The sequence below is a fragment of the Notechis scutatus genome, chromosome 5, assembly GCF_049901735.1.
Source record: "Notechis scutatus isolate UNSWTSFEM ecotype Mainland chromosome 5, rNotScu1.2, whole genome shotgun sequence".
Taxonomy (NCBI): Eukaryota; Metazoa; Chordata; class Lepidosauria; order Squamata; family Elapidae; genus Notechis; species Notechis scutatus.
In genome coordinates, this window is record NC_142013.1 from 61,976,713 (window position 1) to 62,002,696 (window position 25,984).

Sequence of the window (25,984 nt, forward strand, 5' to 3'; positions counted from 1 at the left end):
CGGCAGAATCTCTCTCGCGCTGTGCGTGTATCCCCTCTTCCCACCCCCTTTCCTCTTGCCTTACAGATCTTGTGGCTCCTGCTGACTTTGCTCTCATCTTGGGCTTGTTTCTCTTCCCTTCTCCCCGCTCTCCTCTTCTCAGGACTCAGCTGAGCGCCCAGGCGTTCCATTCGCTTGCTTTGCCTTTTTGGAAAAAGCAAAGCCAACATAATATATAAAACAAAATAATGCACACGAAACGGGGTGAAAGTTGAATCAGCAAATACGCACTTTCTCACAAACAGGTCTTCCCCTCTCCCAAAGCCACCGGAAGGTCAGTTTTTAAACGGACCAATCTAAAGTCTTGGTGGGCATTTCCTCTGTGACACTTCTTGTCCCTCTAGTTTATGGCATCAGTTAATCTAGTAGCCCAGAATTCAGTTATAGTAACCGGGTGTTGACCCACCCACCCCATAAACCCCCTTCTATTCATCCGAGAACCACCAGGCTTGCAGGATTTTAAGAAGCGCCTTGTCTGTGAGCTGGTTCAGGGGGCGGGGAGGGAGTTGCAACTCATCCCCTACTGAGCAAGATTCAATATTCAGGAGTTTGTTTTAAAAAAATGTCTCAGCCTCCTTTGGAATAAGCTACACTTGCTGTGATGGAGCGTTTTTCATTCCTGTCAAGTGCCCGGAACGTCTCTCTCTTACAGTTCTTGCCTACACAACTGTCAACGGAAGCTCTATTTTTTCTCTCCTTTTATTTATGGTTCGGGTAGCCATAAATTTGTGATCTCACGGTCTGGATTCTTTAAAAAGGGGTCGACGACGTTGTGATTTTGTACCGTCTATTGCTCCTGGGACGTCTTTAAGACTGGAGGTGAGGAACGAAGATGCACAAAAAGTAATTTACAGAGTAACCCGACTCCTGTTTTCTCTAGTCTCGACTTCAAGAGCAATGCAGGTGCGACGAAGATGCTCTGGAGAAAAATCATGGAATATTGCCTGGTAATAGCTAAAGGTGGGTCGGTTTAATCTCTCTTTCTCTTGAATATGAGTATTTGCTGGCAGTTCCGAACTCCCCCTTTGCTGCCAATCAGACGTTGCCGCCGCAGGAGCTGCTACGACAGACAGTGCGGATTTCATAGCTTCGATTTTATTGTCTGGACGGAGCGGATTTATCTTCCGAATCCAATCGGTTTAAAGGGCTGTTCCAGGTGGAATTGGCACCAGGATGGCACCAGGAGCTCCAGGAACTGAATGTCAGAAATGTGATTTTTCGGGGGGTTTTTTCTTCCCCTTCGGAGAAAAATCCGAGACTACTCACTGAGATTTGAGGCAGCATAGTTAAAGGAACCGGGGTAGGATTGCATAAAGGGAAGGGAAGCAACCTCGGAATGTGCTCCGGTCGGTACTTGTGTCTACCGGTGTTTTGAGGGACAGTGTGATATTTCAAAGCCTGAGCTCTTCGGCTTTCCACGTGTGTAAAAAGCTGAATCATGCTTTGATTCAAAGGCAACCTGATTCACGCGGGCCTTTTGTTTTTAATTTGCTGAAAAATACAAGGAATTAATATGCCAGCTTTCTTCAAAAGAACAGCTAAAACGCTCGGAGAATGGGAAAACGACTAATGAATCAACCCCAGGAGAGGAGAACCGTCTTTTGTCCAAAGAGTGCTGCAGTTTCTGGGTTATTACTGGAGAATTCAGAAGCTAAACCTGGGAAATATTCTCTCCTGTAAGTTATGCAAAGGCACAACTGCTTTGTCTTCCTGTCTGCCTAAGAAACACACATATCTGTTGTTCTTCCCCCTTCCCCCCAGCTTTTCATTTTCTTATCAGAGTTGCTCCTGTTTAAAGGGCATAATTATCAAGATAGGAGCAGAATCTCCACAATAAAGGTGAAACTGGAAAAATTAGAATATCGTGCAAAAATTCATTTATTTCAGTAATGCAACTTAAAAGGTGAAACTAAAATATGAGATAGATTCATTACATACAAAGCTAGATAGTTCGTGATTTGTCATAATTGAGGTGATTATGGTTTACAGCTCATGAAAACCCCAAATCCACAATCTCAGAAAATTAGAATATTACATGCGATCCATAAAACAAGGATTGTACATAGAACAATATCAGATCTCTGAAAAGTATAAGCATACATATGTACTCAGTACTTGGTTTGGGCCCCTTTTGCAGCAATTACTGCCTCAATGCGGCATAGCATGGAAGCTATCAGCCTGTGGCATTGCTGAGGTGTTATGGAAGACCAAGATGCTTCAATAGCGGCCTTCAGCTCTTCTGCATTGTTCAGTCTCATGTCTCTCATCTTTCTCTTGGCAATGCCCCATAGATTCTGTGTGGGGTTCAGGTCAGGCAAGTTTGCTGGCCAATCAAGCACAGTAATCCCATGGTCATTGAACCAGGTTTTGGTGCTTTTGGCAGTGTGGGCAGGTGCCAAGTCCTGCTGGAAAATGAAGTCAGCATCCCCATAAAGCTCGTCTGCGGAAGGAAGCATGAAGTGCTCCAAAATCTCCTGGTAGATGGCTGCGTTGACCCTGGACTTAATGAAGCGCAGTGGACCAACACCAGCAGATGACATGGCTCCCCAAATCAACACAGACTGTGGAAACTTCACAATGGATTTGAAGCATCTTGCAGTGTGTGCCTCTCCATTCTTCCTCCAGACTCTGGGTCCTTGGTTTCCAAATGAGATGCAAAAGTTGGTCTCATCAGAAAAGAGGACTTTGGACCACTCAGCAACAGACCAGTTTTGTTTTTCTTTATCCCAGGTACGATGCTTCTGACATTGTTTGTTGTTCAGGAGCCGCTTGACAAGAGGAATATGACATTTGAAGCCCATGTCTGTGTGTGGTGGCTCTTGATGCACTGACTCCAGCCTCAGTCCACTCCTTATGAAAGTCCCCAACACTTCTGAATGGCCTTTTCCTGACAATCCTCTCCAGGCTGCGGTCATCCCTGCTGCTTGTACACCTTTTTCTTCCACACTTTTCCCTTCCACATAACTTTCTATTAATGTGCTTTGATACAGCACTTTGGGAACATCCAACTTCTTCTGCAATTACCTTTTGAGGCTTTCCCTCCTTATGGAGGGTGTCAATGATGGTTTTCTGCACAACTGTCAGGTCAGCAGTCTTTCCCGTGATTGTGCTTCCTACTGAACCAGACTGAGAGACCATTTAAAGGTTCAGGAACTCTTTGCAGGTGTTAAGGCTTAATTAGCTGATTAGAGTGGGACACTTTGAGCCTAGAATATTGAACCTTTTCACAATACTCTAATTTTCTGAGATTGTGGATTTGGGGTTTTCATGAGCTGTAAGCCATAATCATCACAATCATGACACATCATGGCTTGAACTATCTTGCTTTGTATGTAATGAGTCTATCTCATATATTAGGTTCACCTTTTAAGTTGCATTACTAAAAACAAATGAACTTTTGCATGATATTCTAATTTTTCGAGTTTCACCTGTACATTGAAGAAAGGCTAACATTTTAGTTTTCCTAGGTATATATTGATCCTACCTTCACTAAGTTTTTCTGAGTGAACCAACTGGTTGCTCAGGAAGGGCAGAGGCTTAGAAATGGTTCATTGAATTTCACTTGATTGTAACTAAACGATCAGAATAGAAACATCTTAAATATTTGCAAACATTAAGGAAAAAAAGGATGAGGATATGTTCTTTGGCTGAATAATCTTTATAATATTTTTGTCATCCATACCTATATCTGATAAAGATACTGCTTAGCAAAATATAATCAAGAATTTCATCCAGAGGTGGGCTGCACATACTTTAACAACCAGTTTGCCTAGTGTAGAACCAAAAATGTGAGCATGCGCATGCAGCCCCCCTTCACCCCCTTTGCACGCACTCCCCCTTCCCCTGCAGGTGCTAGCAGATTGTCCTTGATCTCTTGCAAAATAATGTTGTTATGGCTATACACCCTTCACTACTCTCCCATTCCCACAGCTTGCCCTTCCCCCTGAAAATCTGTCCCAAGATGGATCCAGGGCTGACAGGCTGCCTCCCCTCAAGCGATGAGAACGTCCTGAAATGAGACAAGTGACAGGAGGTTAGGGATCAGGGGACTAACGCTCTCTAACCACCTCTCCCCCCTACAGGGGGGCCCTTTGGCTTATCAGGGAACTTCTCATGAAACTGCTTCACCAACATCCATTTTTACACCCCAACTTTTCACCCAAGTGGCATCAGACAAAGGGTATCCCTTCCAATGAATTAGGTATTGTAAGAGACCCCTGTGCAATCTAGAGTCCAATATTTTCTTCACTTCATAATGTGTCTCCCCTTGTACTACAATTGGCTTGGGAGCGGGTTGATCTTTTGATCTTAACTGTGAGCTAGCAGCTAATTTCAATAAGCTGCTATGGAACACTGGGTGCACTTTCCCTAACAAGTGGGAGAGACTGAGCTGCACCATTCTTGGGTTTATTACTTTCACTATGGGAAATGTTCCTAGAAATTTTGGACCCAGTTTCTTCGTAGGCAACTTTAGCTAAGGTATTTAGTAGACAGGTAGATCTGATCTCCCACTTTAAAGGGGGCTTGAGGAGATCGGTGCTTCTCTACCTGACGTTTGTATTTCTCTGCGGCTTGGGTGAAGGCATACTTGGTATTTTCCCACCCCTGTTTTAATGAGTCCATCCATTTGGTTAGGGACATTGAGGATGGAGGCTCTCTGGGTCAGTGATTGCCAACTGGTGAGCCATGGACCACTGGTGGTCGGTGAGAAAATTTTGGTGGTCCACAGCAAAATGTCCCCCCCAAAGCACCCCGAAAGCTATCCAGACTGCATGGGAACACAAGGCTGCGCCACCCACATGGCCCACCCACCCACTGGCCCCCGCCCTTTGGCCGGCTGCAAACCTTACCTTGAGTAGAGCCACACGAGCTGGAACTGGAAGGTAACACTAATGGCGGGGGAGAGAAATCTGCCCCAGGGTGGCTTGCTGATGTTAAAGATGTTAAGATTTTAATGAATATTAATGATAGAATTGAATTGGAATGGAATGTGTGCTTTATTTACATTATATATATATATATATATATATATATATATATATATATATATATATATATATATATATATATATATATATATATATGTTTTCTTAAGTTTTCATGGGTACTTACATGTATGGTGTTCGGCTTGGTTCGGTATTTTCCCACGTCATTGTAGTTCTTTTAAAGTTGTAGCAACGTTTCAGCAGAATCTCATCTGCCATCATCAGGCTTCTGTATTGTGTCCGTCTGTGGGTCAGACTTTTACAGTGGTTTCAGATTTAAATTTGGGGCAGCCTATTGCTGTGCCAGAATGGTTTTTCTTCATCCTGATTGGTTGGGAGTCTTGGTCTGTGTTTATTGGTCTCGGAGTTTGCTGTGTTCTGCTTGATGGGTGTTTCTGATATCTTCTGTCTGTTTTTTGGCTCTTTTTGTATCTTGATTGGCTGGCAGCATTGTGTTACTTTAATGGAGGTCTTTAGTGCAGCTTGGCTTCGGGTAAATGGACGGCTATCATTAGTTAGGAAGCTGGGTTTCATCTGGGTGCCTGGTTGGGGTGTGTTTGAGCTGGAGGTATCAGGGGGATCTGTTTGTGCCCAGGTGTTTGCCTGGCTTGTGGTGTGGAGATTTTTTGTTTGTGAGTGCAGGCTTCCAAATGATTGACAGCCTGGTGGAATCATCTCTTCTGTTCATGCTTTCTGGTCTTTTTCAATCTCTATGGCTTCTCTGATGACTCTGTGGCTAGGGTTTTCCATAGTGGCCAGGGTTTTGGTGCCATTGAAGTTGATGCTATGACCTGTAGCTTCCATGTGTTGGACTAGTGAGGAAGTGTGTTCCAGCTTTTTGACTGCATTTTGTGTTCATCCAGGCGGGTACTTATTCTTCTATTGGTCTGTCCAATGTATGTGGCCGGGCATGATGCACAGGGGACTTCGTATACGCCTTGGTTTTCCAGGTCAATTTTATCTTTGGGGTTGCTAAGGATGGCTGCTATTTTTCTGTCTGTTTTGAAGGCAGTCCTGATGTGATGTCTGTGTAGTACCTTACTAATTTTGTCTGTAGTACCTCTTATGTAGGGCAGGACAGCTGTTCCATAGGTCTGTTCATCTTCTGGGTCTCTATTATGTTTCAGTGTGTTTTTGTGGATCAAGCTGGTGATTTTGCTTTTGTGGAAGCCGTTGGCTGTCAGTACTTTAGTCAGGGTGCATAGTTCAGCCTTAATGTGTGTCTTGTCTGCCAGGCGTTTGGTTCTGGTAATTAGTGTTTTAGCCACGGAGTTTATCTGTGCTGGGTGGTGGTGGGATTGGGCGTTGAGGTAGCGGTTGGTGTGTGTTTTCTTCTGGTATATGGTGTGTCCTAGTGTGCCATCTGTTTTTTAGATTAGTACATCTAGGAATGGTAGTTGTTTGTTTGTTTCTGTTTCCATGGTGAACTTGATTTTGGGGTGTGCGCTGTTTAGGTGTGTTAGCAGCTTTAGGTTTTCTTGTCCATGGGGCCAAATCAACAGGTTTGCACGAATGTGTCATCGATGTATCTTAACCATATGTTTGGGTTTGAGGATGACATTGCAGGGCTCTGGATTTTCGATGATTCTTCCATGAACAGGTTTGCAATGACAGGTGACACCTAGCAAAAGAGCTACAGCCCCATGCTGAAACAGCAGCTTCTCATGTAAAAACTCATACCATGATCAAAGATCTACACGTGGAGCAAGAAGATCTGCTTGTAAGTTTTGACGTGGTTTCACTATTCACTCAAGTCCCGATAAAAGAGACCCTTGAAATCATCAAAAATAAATACCAACCAGCTAAACACCTCATGGAACTAACAGAACACTGCTTAACCAACACATATTTCATATACAAAGGACAAAGATACAAACAAATAGAAGGAGCTCCCATGGGATCACCACTGTCACCTGTCATTGCAAACCTGTTCATGGAAGAATTCGAATCCAGAGCCCTGGCCAATGCCATCCTCAAACCCAAACTATGGTTAAGATACATCGATGACACATTCGTGATTTGGCCCCATGGACAAGAAAACCTAAACAATTTCCTAACACACCTAAACAGCGCACACCCCAAAATCAAGTTCACCATGGAAACAGAAACAAACAAACAACTATCATTCCTAGATGTACTAATCTACAAAAATCAGATGGCACACTAGGACACACCATATACCAGAAGAAAACCCACACCAACCGCTACCTCAACGCCCAATCCCACCACCACCCAGCACAGATAAACTCCGTGGCTAAAACACTAATTACCAGAACCAAACGCCTGGCAGACAAGACACACATTAAGACTGAACTATGCACCTTGACTAAAGTACTGACAGCCAACGGCTTCCACAAAAGCAAAATCACCAGCTTGATCCACAAAAACACACTGAAACATAATAGAGACCCAGAAGATGAACAGACCTATGGAACAGCTGTCCTGCCCTACATAAGAGGTACTACAGACAAAATTAGTAAGGTACTACACAGACATCACATCAGGACTGCCTTCAAAACAGACAGAAAAATAGCAGCCATCCTTAGCAACCCCAAAGATAAAATTGACCTGGAAAACCAAGGCATATACGAAGTCCCCTGTGCATCATGCCCGGCCACATACATTGGACAGACCAATAGAAGAATAAGCACCCGCCTGGATGAACACAAAAATGCAGTCAAAAAGCTGGAACACACTTCCTCACTAGTCCAACACATGGAAGCCACAGGTCATAGCATCAACTTCAATGGCACCAAAACCCTGGCCACTATAGAAAACCCTAATCACAGAATCATCAGAGAAGCCATAGAGATTGAAAAAGACCAGAAAGCATGAATAGAAGAGATGATTCCACCAGGCTGTCAATCATTTGGAAGCCTGCACTCACAAACAAAAAAATTTCCACACCACAAGCCAGGCAAACACCTGGGCACAAACAGATCCCCTGATACCTCCAGCTCAAACACATCCCAACCAGGCACCCAGATGAAACCCAGCTTCCTAACTAATGATAGCCGTCCATTTACCCGGCCAAGCTGCACTAAAGGCCTCCATTAAAGCAACACAATGCTGCCAGCCAATCAAGATACAAAAAGAGCCAAAAACAGACAGAAGATATTAGAGACACCAATCAAGCAGAACACAGCAAACTCCGAGACCAATAAACACAGACCAAGACTCCCAACCAATCAGGATGAAGAAAAAACCATTCTGGCACAGCAATAGGCTGCCCCAAATTCAAATCTGAAACCACTGTAAAAGTCTGACTCACAGACGGACACAATACAGAAGCCTGATGATGGCAGATGAGATTCTGCTGAAACGTTGCTACAACTTTAAAAGAACAACTACAATGACGTGGGAAAATACCCGAACCAAGCCAAACACTATATATATATATATATATATATATATATATAAAATTTTCTTTTTAAGAATATAGTGTGTATTTTAAGAATGTACCAAGCAGAATTCGATTGGAAGTTATGTATTATATTGAATGCTATAATCTTAAAGGTATACATTGAAGCTTAAATAAGAGTTTGAATGGATAAAATTAAAAGATATAAACGTGTCATACTCCAATTGGTAACTACAGGGAAAAATTTGTTTAATAAGAAAAGATAATATGAAATTGAAACAGGACAGACAAAAGTATAAATATAATGATTTGATTGAGATGAGATAATTAAAATAAAGTTGAGAAAATTAAAAGAGGGGAAAAACTATGTAGAAAATATAAAACAGTAATAAGATATGGAATAGAATATAAAAATGAGCATGAAATTGAGTTTGGTGTTTGTATGAAGAAGTGATAACCTGGGACCATGCTATTTTCAAAAAAGATGTTTTATTTGTATTTTGTTTTTGTGAAAACCCAAATAAAACTTTCAAAAAAGAAAAAGCTTTGACCAAAGCTGCAAAAAATTATAAAAAACAGGCGGATAAACATAGATCCCTTCAACTGCCTTTTAAAGTAGGGGACAAAGTATATTTGTCAACCAAGTATCTTAGGTTGAAACTGCCCAGTAAGAAGCTGGGTCCAAAATTCTTGGGTCCGTTCCCAATTTCAAAGATAATCCGGTCACTGTCCAATTAAGTCTTCCTCGATTATTGGAGAAAATTCATCCGGTGTTCCATTGTACTTTACTAAAACCAGCTACTACATCGATGATAAGACCACTGCCAATCGCTCCCCCTAAACTGTTAACTGTACATTGGGAAACAGATTATGAGATTCAAAAAATTCTCGATTCTAGATTACACTGTGGCCGATTGCAATATTTGGCTTTATGGAAAGAATACCCCCGCTCAGATGCTAATTGGGTAAAGAATTAGGATGTTCATGCTGATCAATTGGTTAACCAATTCCATGAGGATTTTCCCCACAAACCGAAGGGTCCTCATGGGGGGAAGGGTTAAGGGGTTAAAAAATGTGGCAGCTGAATTTCAAGGCTGACAGGTGTCGCCCTTGAAAACTCATCCTCTAAAAGAAAATTAAAAAACACATACAGGGGTTAATACATTGGTATTAACCCCTGTATGTGTTTTTTTAATTTTCTTTTAGGAGGATGAGTTTTCAAGGGGCGACACCTGTCAGCCTTGAAATTCAGCTGCCACATTTTTTTAGAGAGTTAGAGGAGTTGAAAAGTTCAAGGTTATTCTGTATGTCGTATTAAGAATTTCCAGTTGCAGTTAATTGGTTCTCGTGATTTATGAAGTATAGAAGTGGGAGGAGAGAAGGGAGAAGAGAAGGTGAATTAGGTGTAACGCGCAAAAAAACTTTCACTTGGGAAATTGCTTTTGACATGCCAGATCTGTTACTAATAAATCAATTGGAGAGATAACGTCTCGGAGTGATTGATATCATGGATACTTTCTGGATGCCTTACACCAGTGGTCCCCAACCTTTTTTGTACCAGGGACCGGTTTCAAGCAGAAACATTTTTCAAGGACCGGGGGTGGGGAGAATCCGAGTTTGGTAGTTTGCTTGCAGACGTTTCATTACCTGACTAGGTAACATCTGATGTTGTTACCTAGTCGGGTAATAAAACGCCTGCCAGCAAAACCACCAAGTTCGGCCCTGCCTCCCTCAGCCCCATACCTCAGGTGTCTCCTCCCTCCCTCCCTCAGGTGTCTGCCTCGTTCCTCTCTCAGTCACTCTATCGCTCCTCCAGCAGCCCAGGAAGAAACTGCTTCAAAGAAGCCGGGGTGGGGTGGCTTTTCCTGTCGCCACAGCTTCCCGAAGCGCCCGTTCACCCCACCCGCCCGCCCGCTCGCGGTTCAATCCACAGTGCTCCGTTCTACCTGCCTGCCTGCCTGCCTTCTTCGTTCGGAGCAGCTTCGGCTGATAAAAAGAGGCAAATAGTTATTATTCTCAGCCGAAGCTGCTCCCAAACAACCAGACAGGCAGGCAGGCAGAACGGAGCACTGTGGATTGAACCGCGAGCGAGCGGGCAGGCGGGGTGGGGTGAAACGGGCACTCGGGAAGCTGCGGCGACAGGAAAGCCACCCCCGGCTTCTTTGAAGCAGTTTCTTCCTGGGCTGGTGGAGGAGCGAGAAAGCGACTGAGAGAGCTGAGCCAGAGAGCAGGACAGGCTTCGGTTGCTTCCTCCCTCCCCTTCTTTCATTTGTGTCCTTGATCCCCGATCCCAGCAGCATTCACCGAAGGCGAAGAAAGCCGCCATTTTTTTTTCTTTGCGGCCCGGTAAAGAGTGCTCCACGGCCCGGTACCGGTCCGCGGCCCGGTGGTTGGGGACCCCTGCCTTACACCAACAGCAATAAAATCTAGCTGTTAGGTGGACCGGCCACATAGCTCTCCTTCAATCCAGCACACATTAGCTACAATACAATCAACCTCTCCTATAGAACACTACTCCCTTACCCAATCACCCATTTCCCATCTCAGCATGGTTCCATATATGGGACTGTCTTCCTTCCTTGCCAGGATCTCTACATTTTTTGAGAAAACACTCAAACATGCACACGCCTCACGGCACCGGGGTGACTCGCCCACACGCAAGTCTCCTCGCAATAGGTCCCAGAGTGCATCGCGGAATTCAGCTGGTGGGGAGAGAGTTAGTATATAAATAATTATGAGCTGGAATAGACATGATAACAAGTCACCCAATGGGGAATGTTTGAATAGACATGGTAACAGGTCAGTCAATGGGGACTGTTTGGATACTGAAACATAGTATTTGTTTGTATGGGGCCATAAGAAACAGTTTGGAGTCTGGGTGTGGCTTAGACTTGCTGAACTGTATAAAAGAGTTGGTTTGTCCTTGGATCTTTGCCTCTGTAAATCTTTGCTTCTGTATCTCTCTACTCTGTAATGACTTGCTTCTGTGTTCCTGATTTTGTTCCTGGCTTCTGCTGTATGGTATTGTATATAAAAGAAGGTACTTACGTAGATGAATCCTGCAGAATTATTTACTTGTGTGCTGGTTGGATGTGCTGCAGACTCTGACAGGTTATAGGCCAGAGCACGCAGTAAGACTGAACTATAATTAAACTAAAGGGCTGCCTGTGTTATAGTAAAAGAGAACAAGGCAGAGAAAGATTTAACCCAATTTAAGTGAAAGATAGCAAAGTACTGCCATCAATACTGCCATTTGTTGGTAATTTATAACATTGGAGGCATTGCTTTTCATCCAACCCTCATATCTCCAGGTCTCATTTCTGCAAACTGTCACTTGGCAGGTCCTTGGAGGTGAAGTTTTTCATTGCCACCCACATTCTTTGGAATTCCCTCCTGGTGGAGCTTTAGTCTGCTTTAGGAAACACAGAACCTTTCCTCTTCCATTGGCACAGAAGAAGGGTATTTTATAAAATGCACGTGGGGTTTGCAGCCCGTATGTTTTTAATATGAATCTTTGTTCTCTATATATTTAGGTTTATGGTAAAAAAAATACTAGAACTTTTGGAGACTATGGCAAAAATTATAAGAAACAAACAAAAGCCCTGTAAACGTAGTTAGAATTTTACATCTAGTTTACAATATTGAGGACGACCCTTTCTTTTACTCATCCTTAGGTGTATACATTTTGACAAGACTTATACTCAACACTGAAAAGAAAGCCACTGCCAATGTATAGCTTTATTTTCTAATAGCCAGGATGCTTTTGGATCTGCCAGATATATGAGTGCTGGATATATGAAATGGTAATATTCTAAAATTACTGCATGACTAAAAACTATAAGTTGTATCTCTGAAGTGATACCTTTTAATTTTTCTCTTGGCCATATTGATGAGAAATAGAATTTAAAAAAAATAAAATTTATATTCAAGGTCTGAATATTCAAACAACGTATCTGCTTCTTGTGTTTGAGAACTTTTATTATTTTTCCATAGGCATGTTGAAGAAGTAAGAATTCCAGAGGAAGTACTTTGTCTGAAAGGTACTGGGGTTTTACATAATGCAGCATTCTTTTATTTCTTTTGCTTATGCAGCACTTTTTTCTTCATAGGGTTTTCCTCCAATTTGCTTTTGTGTAAATTCCTTGCTTATTGCTCCTTATTTGCCAAAATCAGTCCTCAATTTGTTCTACACCAAATCTGCAGGGAAAACACTTGGTTCAGATAAAAAGGATACACATTTGTATTAATTGAAAGACCTAATGCAGGGATGAGAATCTGTCCAAATGTTCCTAAGCATACAGTTCTCAACATCCTACGATGTTGGTTACTGTCTGATTATATACAGAATTGTAGCTCAGCATCAGCTTTGCTCATCTTTCTTTTATATCAATGCAAGGAATTCATCTTTTCCATGTAGCCCTTATTTCTTTTTTCCCTAGATGGCTTCCAAAAGACTCAGACAAATACTTTTTTTGTGTTTTTTGATCAAGTGGACTTCAGTTGGAGTATGCAACTTCTATGAGACCAAAACTGAGGACATGTTTTTAAAACAAGGCAGTGGACATTTTTTGTTGGTACCTCATTCAGATTGTAGCCAGAACCCTCCATTTCTGGTCATTCTAGTAACTTCCTCTCCTACTGATTTAAAAGTTCGTGTAATAATCCGTGAGACCTGGGGCAAAAAAAAATTAATAGCAAATAAATTTATTGTAACCCATTTTCTTTTGGGAACTACCTTGAATCCTGAAGAACAGGTTGCTGTGACTAACGAGAGTCTGAAATATGGAGACATCATCCAGAAGAATTTTATAGATACCTATTATAATTTAACATTAAAAACTATGATGGGCATTGAATGGATTCACAAATTCTGCTCAAGAGTCTAGCTTTGTAATGAAAGCAGACTCAGATGTGTTTGTAAATACCTACTATCTGACTGAACTCCTTCAAAAAAAAATCCAGAATACCAGATTCTTCACTGGCTTTTTGAAATGAAATGAGCATCCAATACGGAAAATATCCAGTAAATGGTATGTGAATAAACATGAATATCCAAGAAACATATACCCTCCTTTTTGTTCAGGGACTGGCTATGTTTTCTCAACAGATGTTGCTAGTCTGGTGTATAGAATTTCTGACAATATTCCTTTTATTAAGCTGGAGGATGTATTCATAGGCTTGTGCCTTGTTGAACTTGATATCAAACCGGAAAACCTCCATTCCAAGCAAGCTTTCTTCCCTGAAAGGCTTGAATTTTCACCTTGTCGCTTTAAGAAAATTGCGGCCAGCCATTTTGTGAAACCTCATGAGCTGATGATCTTTTGGAATGCACTGGAGAGATCCATGAATGAAAAATGCCCTGATGGCTGAAATCGTCCTAAAGTGGGGGCAGATGATTTTGGTGAAGAAATGCATCAAAATTATCTTCAACTAGGCCAGCACAGACAAAAATCTGAAATGCTCATTTTTTTTCTTAGATATTTCATAGTTATTTAGCCTTATGTTTCCCAGTCTCTGCACAGGTAGAATGTTTAGATTTTAATTTCTAGAATGCTTAGCAATGGCTATGCTGGCTGGGGATTTCTGGGAACTGAAGCCCACCATTTTAAAGTTGGGAAACATTGATTTAGCTAAAAGGGGTTGGGCTACCTTATTTTACACACCAATCCTCTGTTTGTTGGTTAAGAAGCAAGTCTTATATTTAATTGGCTTACTCCTTAAATAAATTGCATAATATTTTCCTTTAAGGTTGCAAATTGAAAATCTCATTTCCTCTAATAACATTATCCTTTTGAATTTATCAACATTTTGTTGTTTTTATCAACATTTTCCACCACTGTTACTAATGATGTTTTGTGGGAAAGGTCCTGGGAGAAAGGGCAAAGAGATGCTGCCTAAGAGAATGGTTAGATAAGAGACATCATAATCTGCAGCGGTAAGATGGGGTAAGACGCTCGGAAGAGACCCTCCCTAATTTCTATGGGGTAAAGGATGTGGAAGGACAACTGTGTTTTCCAGATTCTGTTAGTGTAATCTAACAATAAAGTAGAATTAGTTGATCTGGTCGTGTTTCCTGTTTAGTCTACCTGGTAAGGCTGATGTATTAACACAAATCCAGGATACTATAAAGTTCCCATTTACTATTGTATGTTAACTGCATTTGTTGTTATTTTATACAGATAGTCCTCGACTTACAACAGTTTATTTAGTGACCGTTCCAATTTCAGCAGCACTGAAAAAGTGACTTATGACCTTTTTCACACAACTGTTGCAGCATCCCCATAGTCATGTGATCAAAATTCAGGTGCTTGGCAACTGACTCATATTTATGACAGTTGCAGTGTCCTGGGGTCATGTAATCACCTTTTGCGACCTTCTCGCAAGCAAAGTCATTGGGAAAGCCAGAGTCACTTAATAACCGTGTCATTAACTTAAGAACTGCAGTGATTCATGTAACAACTATGGCAAGAAAGGTTGTGAAATGGGGCAACATTCACTTAACAAATGTCTCAGCAATGGAAATTTGGGGCTCAGTTGTGGTCATAAGTTGAGGACTATCTGTATTTATTTGATATAAATAATATTTGAACATTTACTGGATAATCATTCTAAGTCAAGGGTGAAATCCAAGGTTTTCCAGTGATGAAAGTTTCTATTAAGCAGAATCAGGAAGGAGAAGATATTTCTTTCTCCTACAGCCTGCGTTTCTCCACCTGTCACTTATCAGACTTCTCTGGAGGATGGGAAAAATGGTTCCAATAGTGGAAGGTAACCGAAGGAGCTGTTGGGAGATAAGAAGAGAAGAATGATCCATTCTTCCTCTAAGCATTGGGGCAGGATGAGGTTGGAACCTGGGGACTGTATTATTGGATATAAGGAGAATGTGGGTTGAGCTATCAGCTTTTTGGTTTCAAGTCTGATAATGTTTTTATTACTATATGAGCCAGCAGTGTGTGGTGGCAGCCAAAAGTTGCATTAACAGAGGGATACAATCAAGATCAAATGTACTAATACCACTCCATAAAGCCTTAGTAAGATCACACCTAGAATACTGCATCTGATTTTGGTCACCACACTATAAAAAAAAAATGTTGAGACTCTAAAAAAATACAGAGAAGGGCAACCAGGACGATTAGGGGACTGGAGACTAAAACACATGAAGAATGGCTACAAGAACTGGGCATGGCTAGTCTAGTGAAGAGAAGGACCAGGGGAGACATGATAGCACTGTTCCAATATTTGATGGGCTGCCACAGAGAGGAAGGGGTCAAGCTATTTTCCAAGGCACCTGAAGGCCAGATAAGGAATAATGGATGGAAACTGATCGAGGAGAGATTCAACCTAGAAATAAGGAGAAATTTTCTGACAGTGAGAACAATCAACAAATGGAACAGCTTGCCTTTGGAAGTTGTGGGAGCTTCATTTCTGGAGGCTTTCAATAAGAGATTGGACTGCCATTTGTCAGAAATGGTGTAGGGTCTCCTGCTTGGGTGGATGGGGGTTGGACTAGATGGCCTACAAGATCCCTTCCAACTATGTTAATCTAATCTAATCTACTATTGCTGTTGTTATTATAAGTCATCCAGAGTTTGTTGGATGGTTATATGAATCTTTTGAATATATAAATGAAAAGATATAGAAATAGGTGTAAAAGGAAAGAAGAGTATTTTTTTTAAAAAAATGTCCCCGTCATTTGAAACAGTGCATTTAGAATTTAGATGTAAAGTTCTTCAATTGTTGCACACATGATTCTGTTGACTCCAATAAGACGCTAAATAATTACATTTTTAACTAGCAAATTTTGAATATCTTTTCAATTTTCATCCAATTAGTTGTGTAACATTTATTTTATTAAACAAAACAAAATGCATGGCTGAAAATTAAATGCTTGTAATTTCCACCAAACTTACTTCCAAGTTGGCCCTTGGATAGAATTAGATGTGCAGATATTTGCGAAAAACCCAATGTACAAAATATTTTTTTAAATAGGCAAGTCCAATTACAAATAAAGAAGGAAGTTTATGTGAATTAGGAAAATATCTGTCCTTAACATTTTCAAACATGTAAGTGGTTGCTATATTAACATGTTTCAACATTGGCTTTCAAGCTGATTTAACCTGAAATGTTCAAGACAGCAGCAAAGCTGGTGCCATTCAGAGTCAATGCTTATTTACATGAATTAAAATCCAAAGTCTCTATTTTGGGGAAAAGTGTAATAAATATTTTAAGAAGCTATATATTTTTAAAGGTTTAATGCTGTTCTTGACCATGTATAGTTGCAGGCATATTTATAAGAATTCATGAAAAAGAGAGTTCAAAAATAAATAACTGTATCACTTTTGACTATCCGTGCATATTTTGGACATCTAAAGTACACTAACAAACAATTTGAGTAGAAAGGATATTTTATACACATAAAATATCATTTCTAAATATTCATATCAGAAGCTTATATTACATTGTTTATAAGAAACATATATTCTATTATGTAAACATAGAAAATGTAGTTGTAAAGTATTATGTTAAATAAAACGGGTTTTTTTTCTTGGATATTGCATTGTATTGTTTTGAGCTGCCTATATTTTACTTGAGCATTTAGTTGCATATTTGCATTTTGCATTTTTTTTCCACATCCAACCTATGTATTTTATATCATTCACAGCCTCACTATAAAATTCTTGAAAATAAAACCTCTAATGATGTACCTGGGCTCTAAATGTGATTCCTAGGGCAAGGAATAACAGCAGTTACCCCAATTTAATTTAATTTTCCAGATTTGTTCAATTTAAAAAAAAGGAATTATGCTTTACTACAAAATCTCCATTTTAGTGTGTTTCAAGAAAAAAAATTTTTTTCAGTGGGATATAAATGACAGAAATGACATCTTTATAATTCACACATCAAAGTTCTTGATGAGAAAGAATAACAGTTCTTCTCCTTACCCTTCAAGGCCATTCCCTCTTTCTGCTACATCCCGACATCTTTTCTTGTGTTTCATCTCCTAGCCTTCCTCAGAAAATGGACGCTCTTTCAGACTGATGTTTGAGTGAGAGCATTAACCAAAAGTAAGAGGCTGGGTTCCATATTTAAACTGGCCAATTTCCTCCACAGAATATTTCCATGTATAGAATCAAAGCTGCAAGGGTTGCAATGGACACTCCTGCACCCTCCCCACCGAGCAGCAGCCTTTCAATGTTTACACCGCTTGCATATCCTCCCCCACCTGGCAGCAGCCATCCCTAGCCATGCCATGCCTCACTGGCCACTTGTGCATGCTTTTTCAGCCCTGCTGCACTCAGCCTACACCTCACTAGCTGTTTTGGCCCAAACCTTGTTCCAAGGAAACAAACACGAAACAGAGGTAACTGCAAAACCATTTAATGATTCTTTACAAATTCCATTCCTTCACAGTTAAAAGGCTGTTTCAAACTGTCTCTGATAAGAACGAGCCTTGCCAAGGTTATGTGAGGCTGCCAAGAATACTAGATAAAGTTACTAAGAAATATTTCAAACACAAAATGTCTCTAAACACCAACCAAGATATTCCGAACATCCACAAGGCTTGAGTGCAAAAACTTATTTGCTTCCTGCAAAGAACTCCGGTTTCTCAGCTGGCTTTTAACTCTTAAGGGAAGGGCCATTACCTTGCAGCCTTACTCCCCAGTCGCCTGTGTTGCTGCAGCTGCTCTTTCCTTCAAGTAGCCCAGCGGGCACACGCACTGGGCACAGGCTCCTTGGGGACCTCTTCATTACTGCTGCCAGCCCCCACAATCTCTGAAGGCAGCGTTCCTGGTGGTCCTGGCCCCATCCCTGCATCACAAGCAGGCCCCTCATCTGAGTCCTCGCTCTCCGAGACCTCAGCCGTCTGCACCTGCTGCAGGTGAACCACAGCACTGGCCAATCACACACTCATGCACCATGGCAACAGCCACTAATGTCTACAGGTCTGTTTGCAAACCATCTGGGACTTGCAACTTCCTGTTGGTTTCCCCACTGACTTGTTGCTTAATGACCTGCAATTCTCAGTGAATAATGGCAATGAGGACTTTTGAGATTGCTGTTGCTAAACAATGCAGTCAAGTGACATTGTCCTTTACAACAGCAGCCCTTAGAGACAGAAATTCCCATTTCAATTACCATTGTTGAATATCACTGATAATGTGATATTCAGAAACATCAGATTTGGAAATTATTTGAAGGGAAGAATACCATGAAGTTATAAAGTCCATAGACAGAAAACCTAATTTTGTCTGTCTTTTTTCATGTCTAATTAATGCATTTTATTATTTGGTTTGTTACTTTCTGACACATGACACAAACCAAATGAACGTATCATTTGTTTCTGAGTCTGACTCTATATAAAAACTTGATCCCCCTTAATAAATAGTTTTTGTTTTGCCTGAATTACTTGGACCTTCTTATTTTCAGGTGGGTGAAGATGATTCCTATCAGGCTCTTATCAGCTCCATGCCAACCTCAGGATGCCTCAGTTTCTAGGTAACAATGTTGGGGCTACAACAGGGCCATCTTAAAAGCATTATGGGCCCCGGGCAAAGCAGTGTACTGAGCCCCTACGACACTATTCACAGGAATAAAAATGTAAATGGACGATAAAATTAAACATGTATAAATATAACCAATAATCATGTCATTAGGTTTATTAGATATGAACTCATTGGACTGAACAGAATGACGAGTCCACACAAAATAATGTGCAGGCTCGTCTCATCATCTACAGGGGAAAAAAATCAGTGTTAATTTCTATTAATCATGTTAATATTAATAAAAAATGCAATAAAATGTAATAAATATGTTTCTGTATTTATACAATACAAAGTGCATTGAAGGGTTAACATACACAGATTAGTATGGGGCCCCTATACTCACGGGCCCCTATACTCACGGGCCCCATGGGCAAGTGGAATGGGGGAGGGTCAGAAAAGTTAAGATGGCGGCAATGACGTTGTGATGGAAACCCAGCCTCTTTTTTTACATGTGCTGCATGTGATTCTTGAAAAAAAAAAAAAAAAAGGGCAGAGCTTTGATCACCCAGTCAGGGCTCACTTTTAACTTTTCCTGACCCTCTTCCAAGCCTGATCCCAGTTACTGGAAAGTAAGTACCTCTGAAACCTACAGCATTTATTTTTAGGTTGTGTGTGTGTGTGTGTGTGTGTGTGTGTGTGTGTAAATATTCGACACTCTTGTAAGTCTCAAATATTTTGTATGAAATTAGGCGCTGTGGAAAGCCTGTTAGGTTTGCCGTATTTTAAACATATCTATGGATGAAAACTGAGATAATGATAAAGATTTCTTTTTCTTTGCCATCTAATAAGAATCCTTGTCCACTCACCATATTTGACACTTTTCTTCTTCTTCTGATTCTTCTAATTCATACATATGTGTGTGTGTGTTTATGTCTTGAGTCTGAGGAAATTGTTTTGTGCTGACACAAGCTTCTACCTGCTCCTTTAGGCTGCCAGGCCCAGATTTCCCATCAGGAGGCTCTTCTCTTCCTGGGAGAGAAGAAAGATGGTTTCCCCTGTTCTGAAGAGACTTCAAGCGGCTACAAAGAAAGTGGGTCATTCACTGTCTGGCAATGAACAAAACATTAAAGTGTAGGGACGGATTTTGAAAAGCAAGGGTGGGCCGGGGTAGAAGTGAAGGGCTTGGTGGGTTGCAGAGGTGAGGCCTACCGTAACTAGGCCTGAAGGGAAAGGTTTATGGAGCTAATCTCCTTGGAAAATTTTACTTAGAATTTCTCTGTAGAGAATCACAGGAGGAGGAATGCAATTGTGGCCAACATCTATAAAAGATATGGTAAAACTATACAAATATTCTGTTTTGTTTTAAATGTTTGACTTACAACAGTTCATTTAGTGACCTTCAAAATTGCAACGACACTGAAAAAAGTGACATGACCATTTTTCACAGTTACAACCTTTGTAGCATTCCCATGATCACATGATCAAAATTCAGATGATTAGCAACTGGTTCATACTTACGACCATTTGTAACCTTTTAACAAAGTCAATGGGGAAGCCAGATTCACTTAACAACTGGCTTACTAACCTATCAGCTGCAGTGATTCACTAAACAACTGTGGCAAGAAAGATTGCAAAAAGGAGCAAAACTCACTTAACAAATGTCTCACTTAACAACAGAAATTTTCGGCTAAATTATGGTCATAATTTGAAGACTACCTGTGTAGTCCTTTCTGATTTTTTCCCCCTTTGGTGGCTACTTCATTTTAAAGCCAGTAGTATCTTCCAATCACTTAAAACTACTAAAACCAAACCTTAAGTTTTTTTCAGTGCAGTTTTAAAGCTATTCATTGAGAAAGAAGAACAAATCATGTTTACATTTAAGGTGCAAGTTTTAAATATGCAGATAGTTTCAGGGTGGGAAGGGTGACATTCATATACATATAAGGGATTCTTGTAATTACATTTTCTTCCCTGGTTAGATATGAAAAGTTATGTTGTAGAGTACCTACATTTAAATAGAGATGCACCTTAAAAGCCCTTTTATTTCATTCCACTTACTCTAAACTTGAAGGAATCAACTTTGAACATAGTTCCCACCATTGGGATAAGTAGCTCTTTGAGCTCAATAAAACTTACTGAATATATTGATTTATTTAATATATATATCTCGAATCTAGCAAAACTCAAGAGTAGCTATTATTTTCTTCTTACAATAAAATGTCAAAACACAAATATGGTATAATAAGATAACAAATTGTGATATAAAATAAAAGCAATAAATTTTAATAAGGAAACTAAGGCCACTGAAACAAAAGTATTATCATAGAATATCTTTTAGAGCTTTCTTTAAAAGCAAGGTTTCAACAAATCTCCTAAAACCTAACATGGTGGAAACCAGTCTGATCTTGGGGGTAAGCTATTACAACAATAATAAAAAAAAGGTTCCATTCTGTCCCTGTAGATGGCAGCATCTAAGAGAAGGACCTGGAATGAGTCTATTCTGATTGATCTTATATGAAAGGCAGAAGACATTTTTAAAGCCATATAAAGCTTTAAAAACAACAACCAGCACCTTAAATTGCACTTGGAGGCTGGCTAATAATGACAGTAGTCCTTGACTTCTGTTGCTAAGCACAGTTGTTTAAGTGAGTCACTCCTGAATTTATAATTTTTTTAGTTGCTAAGCAAATCGTTGCAGTTGTTAAACGAATCACATAGTCGTTAAGTGAATCTGGCTTCAGCCATTGCTTGTCAGAAGCTGACCGGGGAAATTGCAAATGGTGATCATGTTATCCTGGAATGCTGCTACCATTATAAATACATGTTGGTTGTCAAGTGGCCAAATGTTGATCATATGACCTTGGAGATGCTCTAATGGTTGTAAATATGATTACAGGTTGTAAACTACATTTTCAATCCTGTTGTTATATCTATCTACCTACCTACCAACCAACCTACCTACCTACCTACCTACCTACCTACCTACCTACCTACCTACCTATCTATCCATCCATCCATCCATCCATCCATCCATCCATCCATCCATCCATCTACATACATACATACATACATACATACATACACGCATACATACATATTTGTTTTCTTAAGCTTTCGTGGGTATTTATACATATGGTATTCAGCTTTGTTCGGGTATTTTCCCATGTCATTATAGTTGTGCTTTTAAAGTTGTAGCAACGTTTCGGCAGAATCTCATCTGCCATCATCAGGCTTCTGTATTTTGTTCGTCTGTGTGTCAGGCTTTCACAGCTGTTTCTGTTTTAAATTTGGTGCTAGCCTACTGCTGTGCCAGAATGGTTTTTTCTTCATCCTGATTGGTTGGGAGTCTTGGTCTGTGTTTATTGGTCTTGGAGTTTGCTGTGTTCTGCTTGATTGGTGTTTCTAATATCTTCTGCTTGTTTTGTAGCATTTTTTTTTTTGTCTTGATTGGCTGGCAACATTGTGTTTCCTGTATTGGGGGCTTTTTGTGTGGCTTGGCTACGGGTGAATGGCCAGCTATTATTTATTAGGAAGCTAGGTTTCATCTGGGTGGCTGGTTGGGGTGTGTTTGAGCTGGAGGTATGGGGGGGGGTCTGTGCCCAGGTGTTTGCCTGGCTTGTGGTGTGGAGATTTTTTTGTTTGTGAGTGCAGGTTTCCAGATAATTGACAGTCTGGTGGAGTCATCTCTTCTATTCATGCTTTCAGGACTTTTTTCAATCTCTATGGCTTCTCTGATAATTCTGTAGCTGGGGTTTTCTATAGTGGCTAGGTTTTTGGTGCCATTGAAGTCAATGCTATGGCTTTCATGTGTTGGACTAGTGAGGAAGTGTGTTCCAGCTTTTTTACTGCACTTTTGTGTTCATCCAGGCGGGTACTTATTCTTCTATTGGTCTGTCCAATGTATTTGGCAGGGCATGATGTGCAGGGGACTTCATATATGCCTTGGTTTTCCAGGTCAATTTTATATTTGGGGTTTCTTAAGATGGCTGCTATGTTTCTGTCTGTTTTGAAGGCAGTCTTGATGTGATGCCTGTGTAGTATCTTACTGATTTTGTCGGTAGTACCTCTTATGTAGGGCAGGACAGCTGTTCCATAGGTCTGTTCATCTTCTAGGTCTCTATCATGTCTCAGTGTGTTTATGGGGATCAGGCCTGTGATCTTGCTTTTGTGGAAGCCGTTGGTTGTCAGTACTTTAGTCAGGGTGTATAGTTCAAATTTAAATTTAAATTTAAAACAGAAACGGCTGTGAAAGCCTGACACATAGATGAACCCAATACACAAGCCTGATGATGGCAGATGAGATTCTGCCGAAACGTCGCTACAACTTTAAAAGCACAACTATAATGACGTGGGAAAATACCCGAACAAAGCTGAATACCATACATACATACTCTTACATACATACATAACAGTGGTGGGATTCAATTTTTTTTACTACCGATTCTGTGGGCATGGCTTGGTGGACGTGGCTGGGGATACTGTAAAATCTCCAGTCAGAGGTGATATTTGCCAATTCTCTGGACTTCTCAAAATTTCCGCTACTAGTTCTCCAGAACTGGTCAGAACCTGCTGAACACCACCTCTGATACACACACACACACACACTTAAGAATGGGCTTTCTCTGTCACCTATCCCCGCACCTATCTTGTTCTCTGATATTTCCTTAATAATGTGATTCTAGCACCATATTTTGTTATTTTTTTTACCAGCAAAGATATTTATATTCTCATAATCCTGTTAATATATTGCTTTGTTTGGATCTCAAATTTCCATGTTGCAATAGAATTTTTTAATCAATCTGTATCTACCATCCATGTTTTTATTGTTTAACTTATCAACCATTTCCTCACCACCATAAAAATGGTTTTGAAGAGTGGCAATTAAGATGGTTTTATTTAATTAATAACACACTATATGTATGTATATGTTGTATATATTAATTTTCTTCTTTTTCAGATTTCTTTCAAGAGACAGTTTCTTATTTATCTTCTTTTGTTGATCCTGGCTTGTTTGATCACTATCATCCTCTTGAATTGTGTTGTCACATTTATTACGAAGGAAAGTTTTTTGGAATTGCCTGATATAAATTGCCAGAGGAATCCTCCATTCCTAGTAATATTGGTATCATCAGAACTTGGCGCGAGAAAGGCCCGGATGATAATTCGTAAAACATGGGGAAAGAAAAGAGTATTATCTGACAAACTAATTGTAACTTTTTTTCTCTTGGGAAATCATTTCTGGCCATATAAACCATTTAATGTGACTATGGAAAGCTTACATTATAAAGATATAATCCAAAAGAATTTTATCGATTCATACAATAATTTAACATTAAAGACTTTAATGGGCTTTGAATGGATTCATAAATTCTGTCCACAAGCTACATTTGTAATGAAAACTGATTCTGATATGTTTGTGAATGTCTATTATCTGATAGAACTTCTTCAGAAACAAAAGAGGACTACCCAGTTATATACAGGTTCTATAAAAATTAATGAAAAGCCAATAAGGAATCCGGACATAAAATGGTATATAAGTGAAGAGGAATATCCAGAATATTTTTACCCTCCCTTTTGTTCCGGAACTGGTTATGTTCTCTCCTCTGATGTTGTTAGTCAAGTTTATATAATTTCAAAACACATCACTGTTCTTAAGTTGGAAGATGTTTTTATAGGTATGTGTGTTGCAAAACTTAACATCCAACCTCAAAAACTTCATTCAGAACCTGTCTTTTTTCCAGAAAAAGTTATTTTTTCTCCTTGCCACTACATGAAAATTGTTACAAGCCATTTTAGTACTCCTAGTCAAATTCTTATTTATTGGAATGCATTAGAAAGATATATGGATGAAAAATGTTCGAATGATCAAAAACCTTTACAATTAGTGTATGGGACTAATGACTGACAAACTTGATTAGAAGCATACTATAACTCACTTTACATTATGGTTCTGTTAGGGTCTGTTTAGATATCAGTCCCATTGAGTTCATTTGGATTGCAAACCTGCTTAAATGTCTATAGTTTTGTAACGTTTCTGCATATTACATAGGTTCACTTACTATAAAGATTATAAACTGTGTTCTATATTTATTTAAATAGCACAATTGCTCTTTACACAGAAAAGTTTTCTCTTTTAAGCATTTTGAAATTTTCTAGTAGAAAGGTAACTTAAAGGTTTTTTTCACTGAAGCTTTTGAAGAAAAATGTCAGGTATTGTTAATTCAAGGGGATCAGCAAATGTAGACATTATCAACATTTTAGCAGAAAACAAACAGATGCTGAAGTTGTATAAGGCGATACAGAAAATGAAAATTAGTATTTTGCATGGAATCACCAAGTATTTCAGAATTTTGGCTTAACAATGGCCAAGAAATTGTGTTCAAAAATTATAACCAAGATTTCATAAAAGCACTGTTGTCCCATATTTGTCAAGTTCTGCTTTTTGTGTTATTATAATATGCTTCTGTAGAACTTACCAATAAATAAACCAATAAATATTTGCTTTATAATAAAAATGTGTAGCTTTTTCATATGATGTGGCTATATTTATTTTTGAAACTATCTTCCTTCAAAATTAACATAGCTAACCTTTTATCTGTTTGTCAAATCAGAGGGTTTGGATAGCAGATGTTCACTACATTGAGATCTCTTGTTCTTTCAAGAAAAAAAAACAATGTTGAAAAATAAACCTTCCACTGACTGTGAGTACAGTTTCCTCATATCCTTTGGAAGCAAACAGTTCTATACAGGTATTAACACTTAAATCATAAGACCTCAAGTAAGGAGTGTGTCAGCACACTTTTCTCTCTCTCACCCAACTCTCTTTGTACTGAGACTGAGATCTAGCAATTAACTCAGTACCCAGGAACACTTTTCTGAGTTTCTTCTATTAGCTGTCCCACCCTGCACTTATGTCATGATTAGGATATTGACCTAAAATATTTTAGAAATATCTCTAACAGATGTGGATCCCAAATTTTCCAGAAATCCCTACCAACACTGTTTAACTCAGAATATCTCTGCTAAAACCAGCTGCAAGGTGTCAAGAAATATCTCTCACAGATTTTACTTCAAGATACCTAAGTTGATTTTAACAGAATTATCTCTATTAAACT

General features: G+C 39.7%; 3 protein-coding genes across 4 annotated transcripts in view; all 3 read left to right on the forward strand.

Annotated features, from left to right (window-relative positions):
• Nucleotides 1-25,984, forward strand: part of LOC113424465 (cilia- and flagella-associated protein 47) — an 851,958-nt gene that overhangs the window by 381,782 nt on the left and 444,192 nt on the right. The window lies entirely within an intron of this gene.
• Nucleotides 572-25,359, forward strand: LOC113416231 (beta-1,3-galactosyltransferase 5-like). Of its 2 annotated transcripts, none has more exons than XM_087966881.1 (3): nucleotides 572-999; nucleotides 19,858-19,959; nucleotides 23,827-25,359. In XM_087966881.1, the coding sequence occupies exons 2-3, from the start codon at nucleotides 19,915-19,917 to the stop codon at nucleotides 24,772-24,774; spliced, it is 993 nt and encodes a 330-aa protein (XP_087823007.1). In that variant the 5' UTR covers nucleotides 572-999; nucleotides 19,858-19,914; the 3' UTR covers nucleotides 24,775-25,359. The 2 variants fall into 2 exon arrangements, with proteins under 2 accessions (XP_087823007.1, XP_087823006.1); XM_087966880.1 differs by lacking the exon at nucleotides 572-999 and adding an exon at nucleotides 19,401-19,498.
• On the forward strand, nucleotides 12,864-16,932 carry B3GALT5 (beta-1,3-galactosyltransferase 5). The gene is given in 2 exon segments (XM_087966883.1): nucleotides 12,864-13,259; nucleotides 13,261-16,932. Coding segments are annotated over 2 exon segments (831 nt in total). The 5' UTR covers nucleotides 12,864-12,923; the 3' UTR covers nucleotides 13,756-16,932.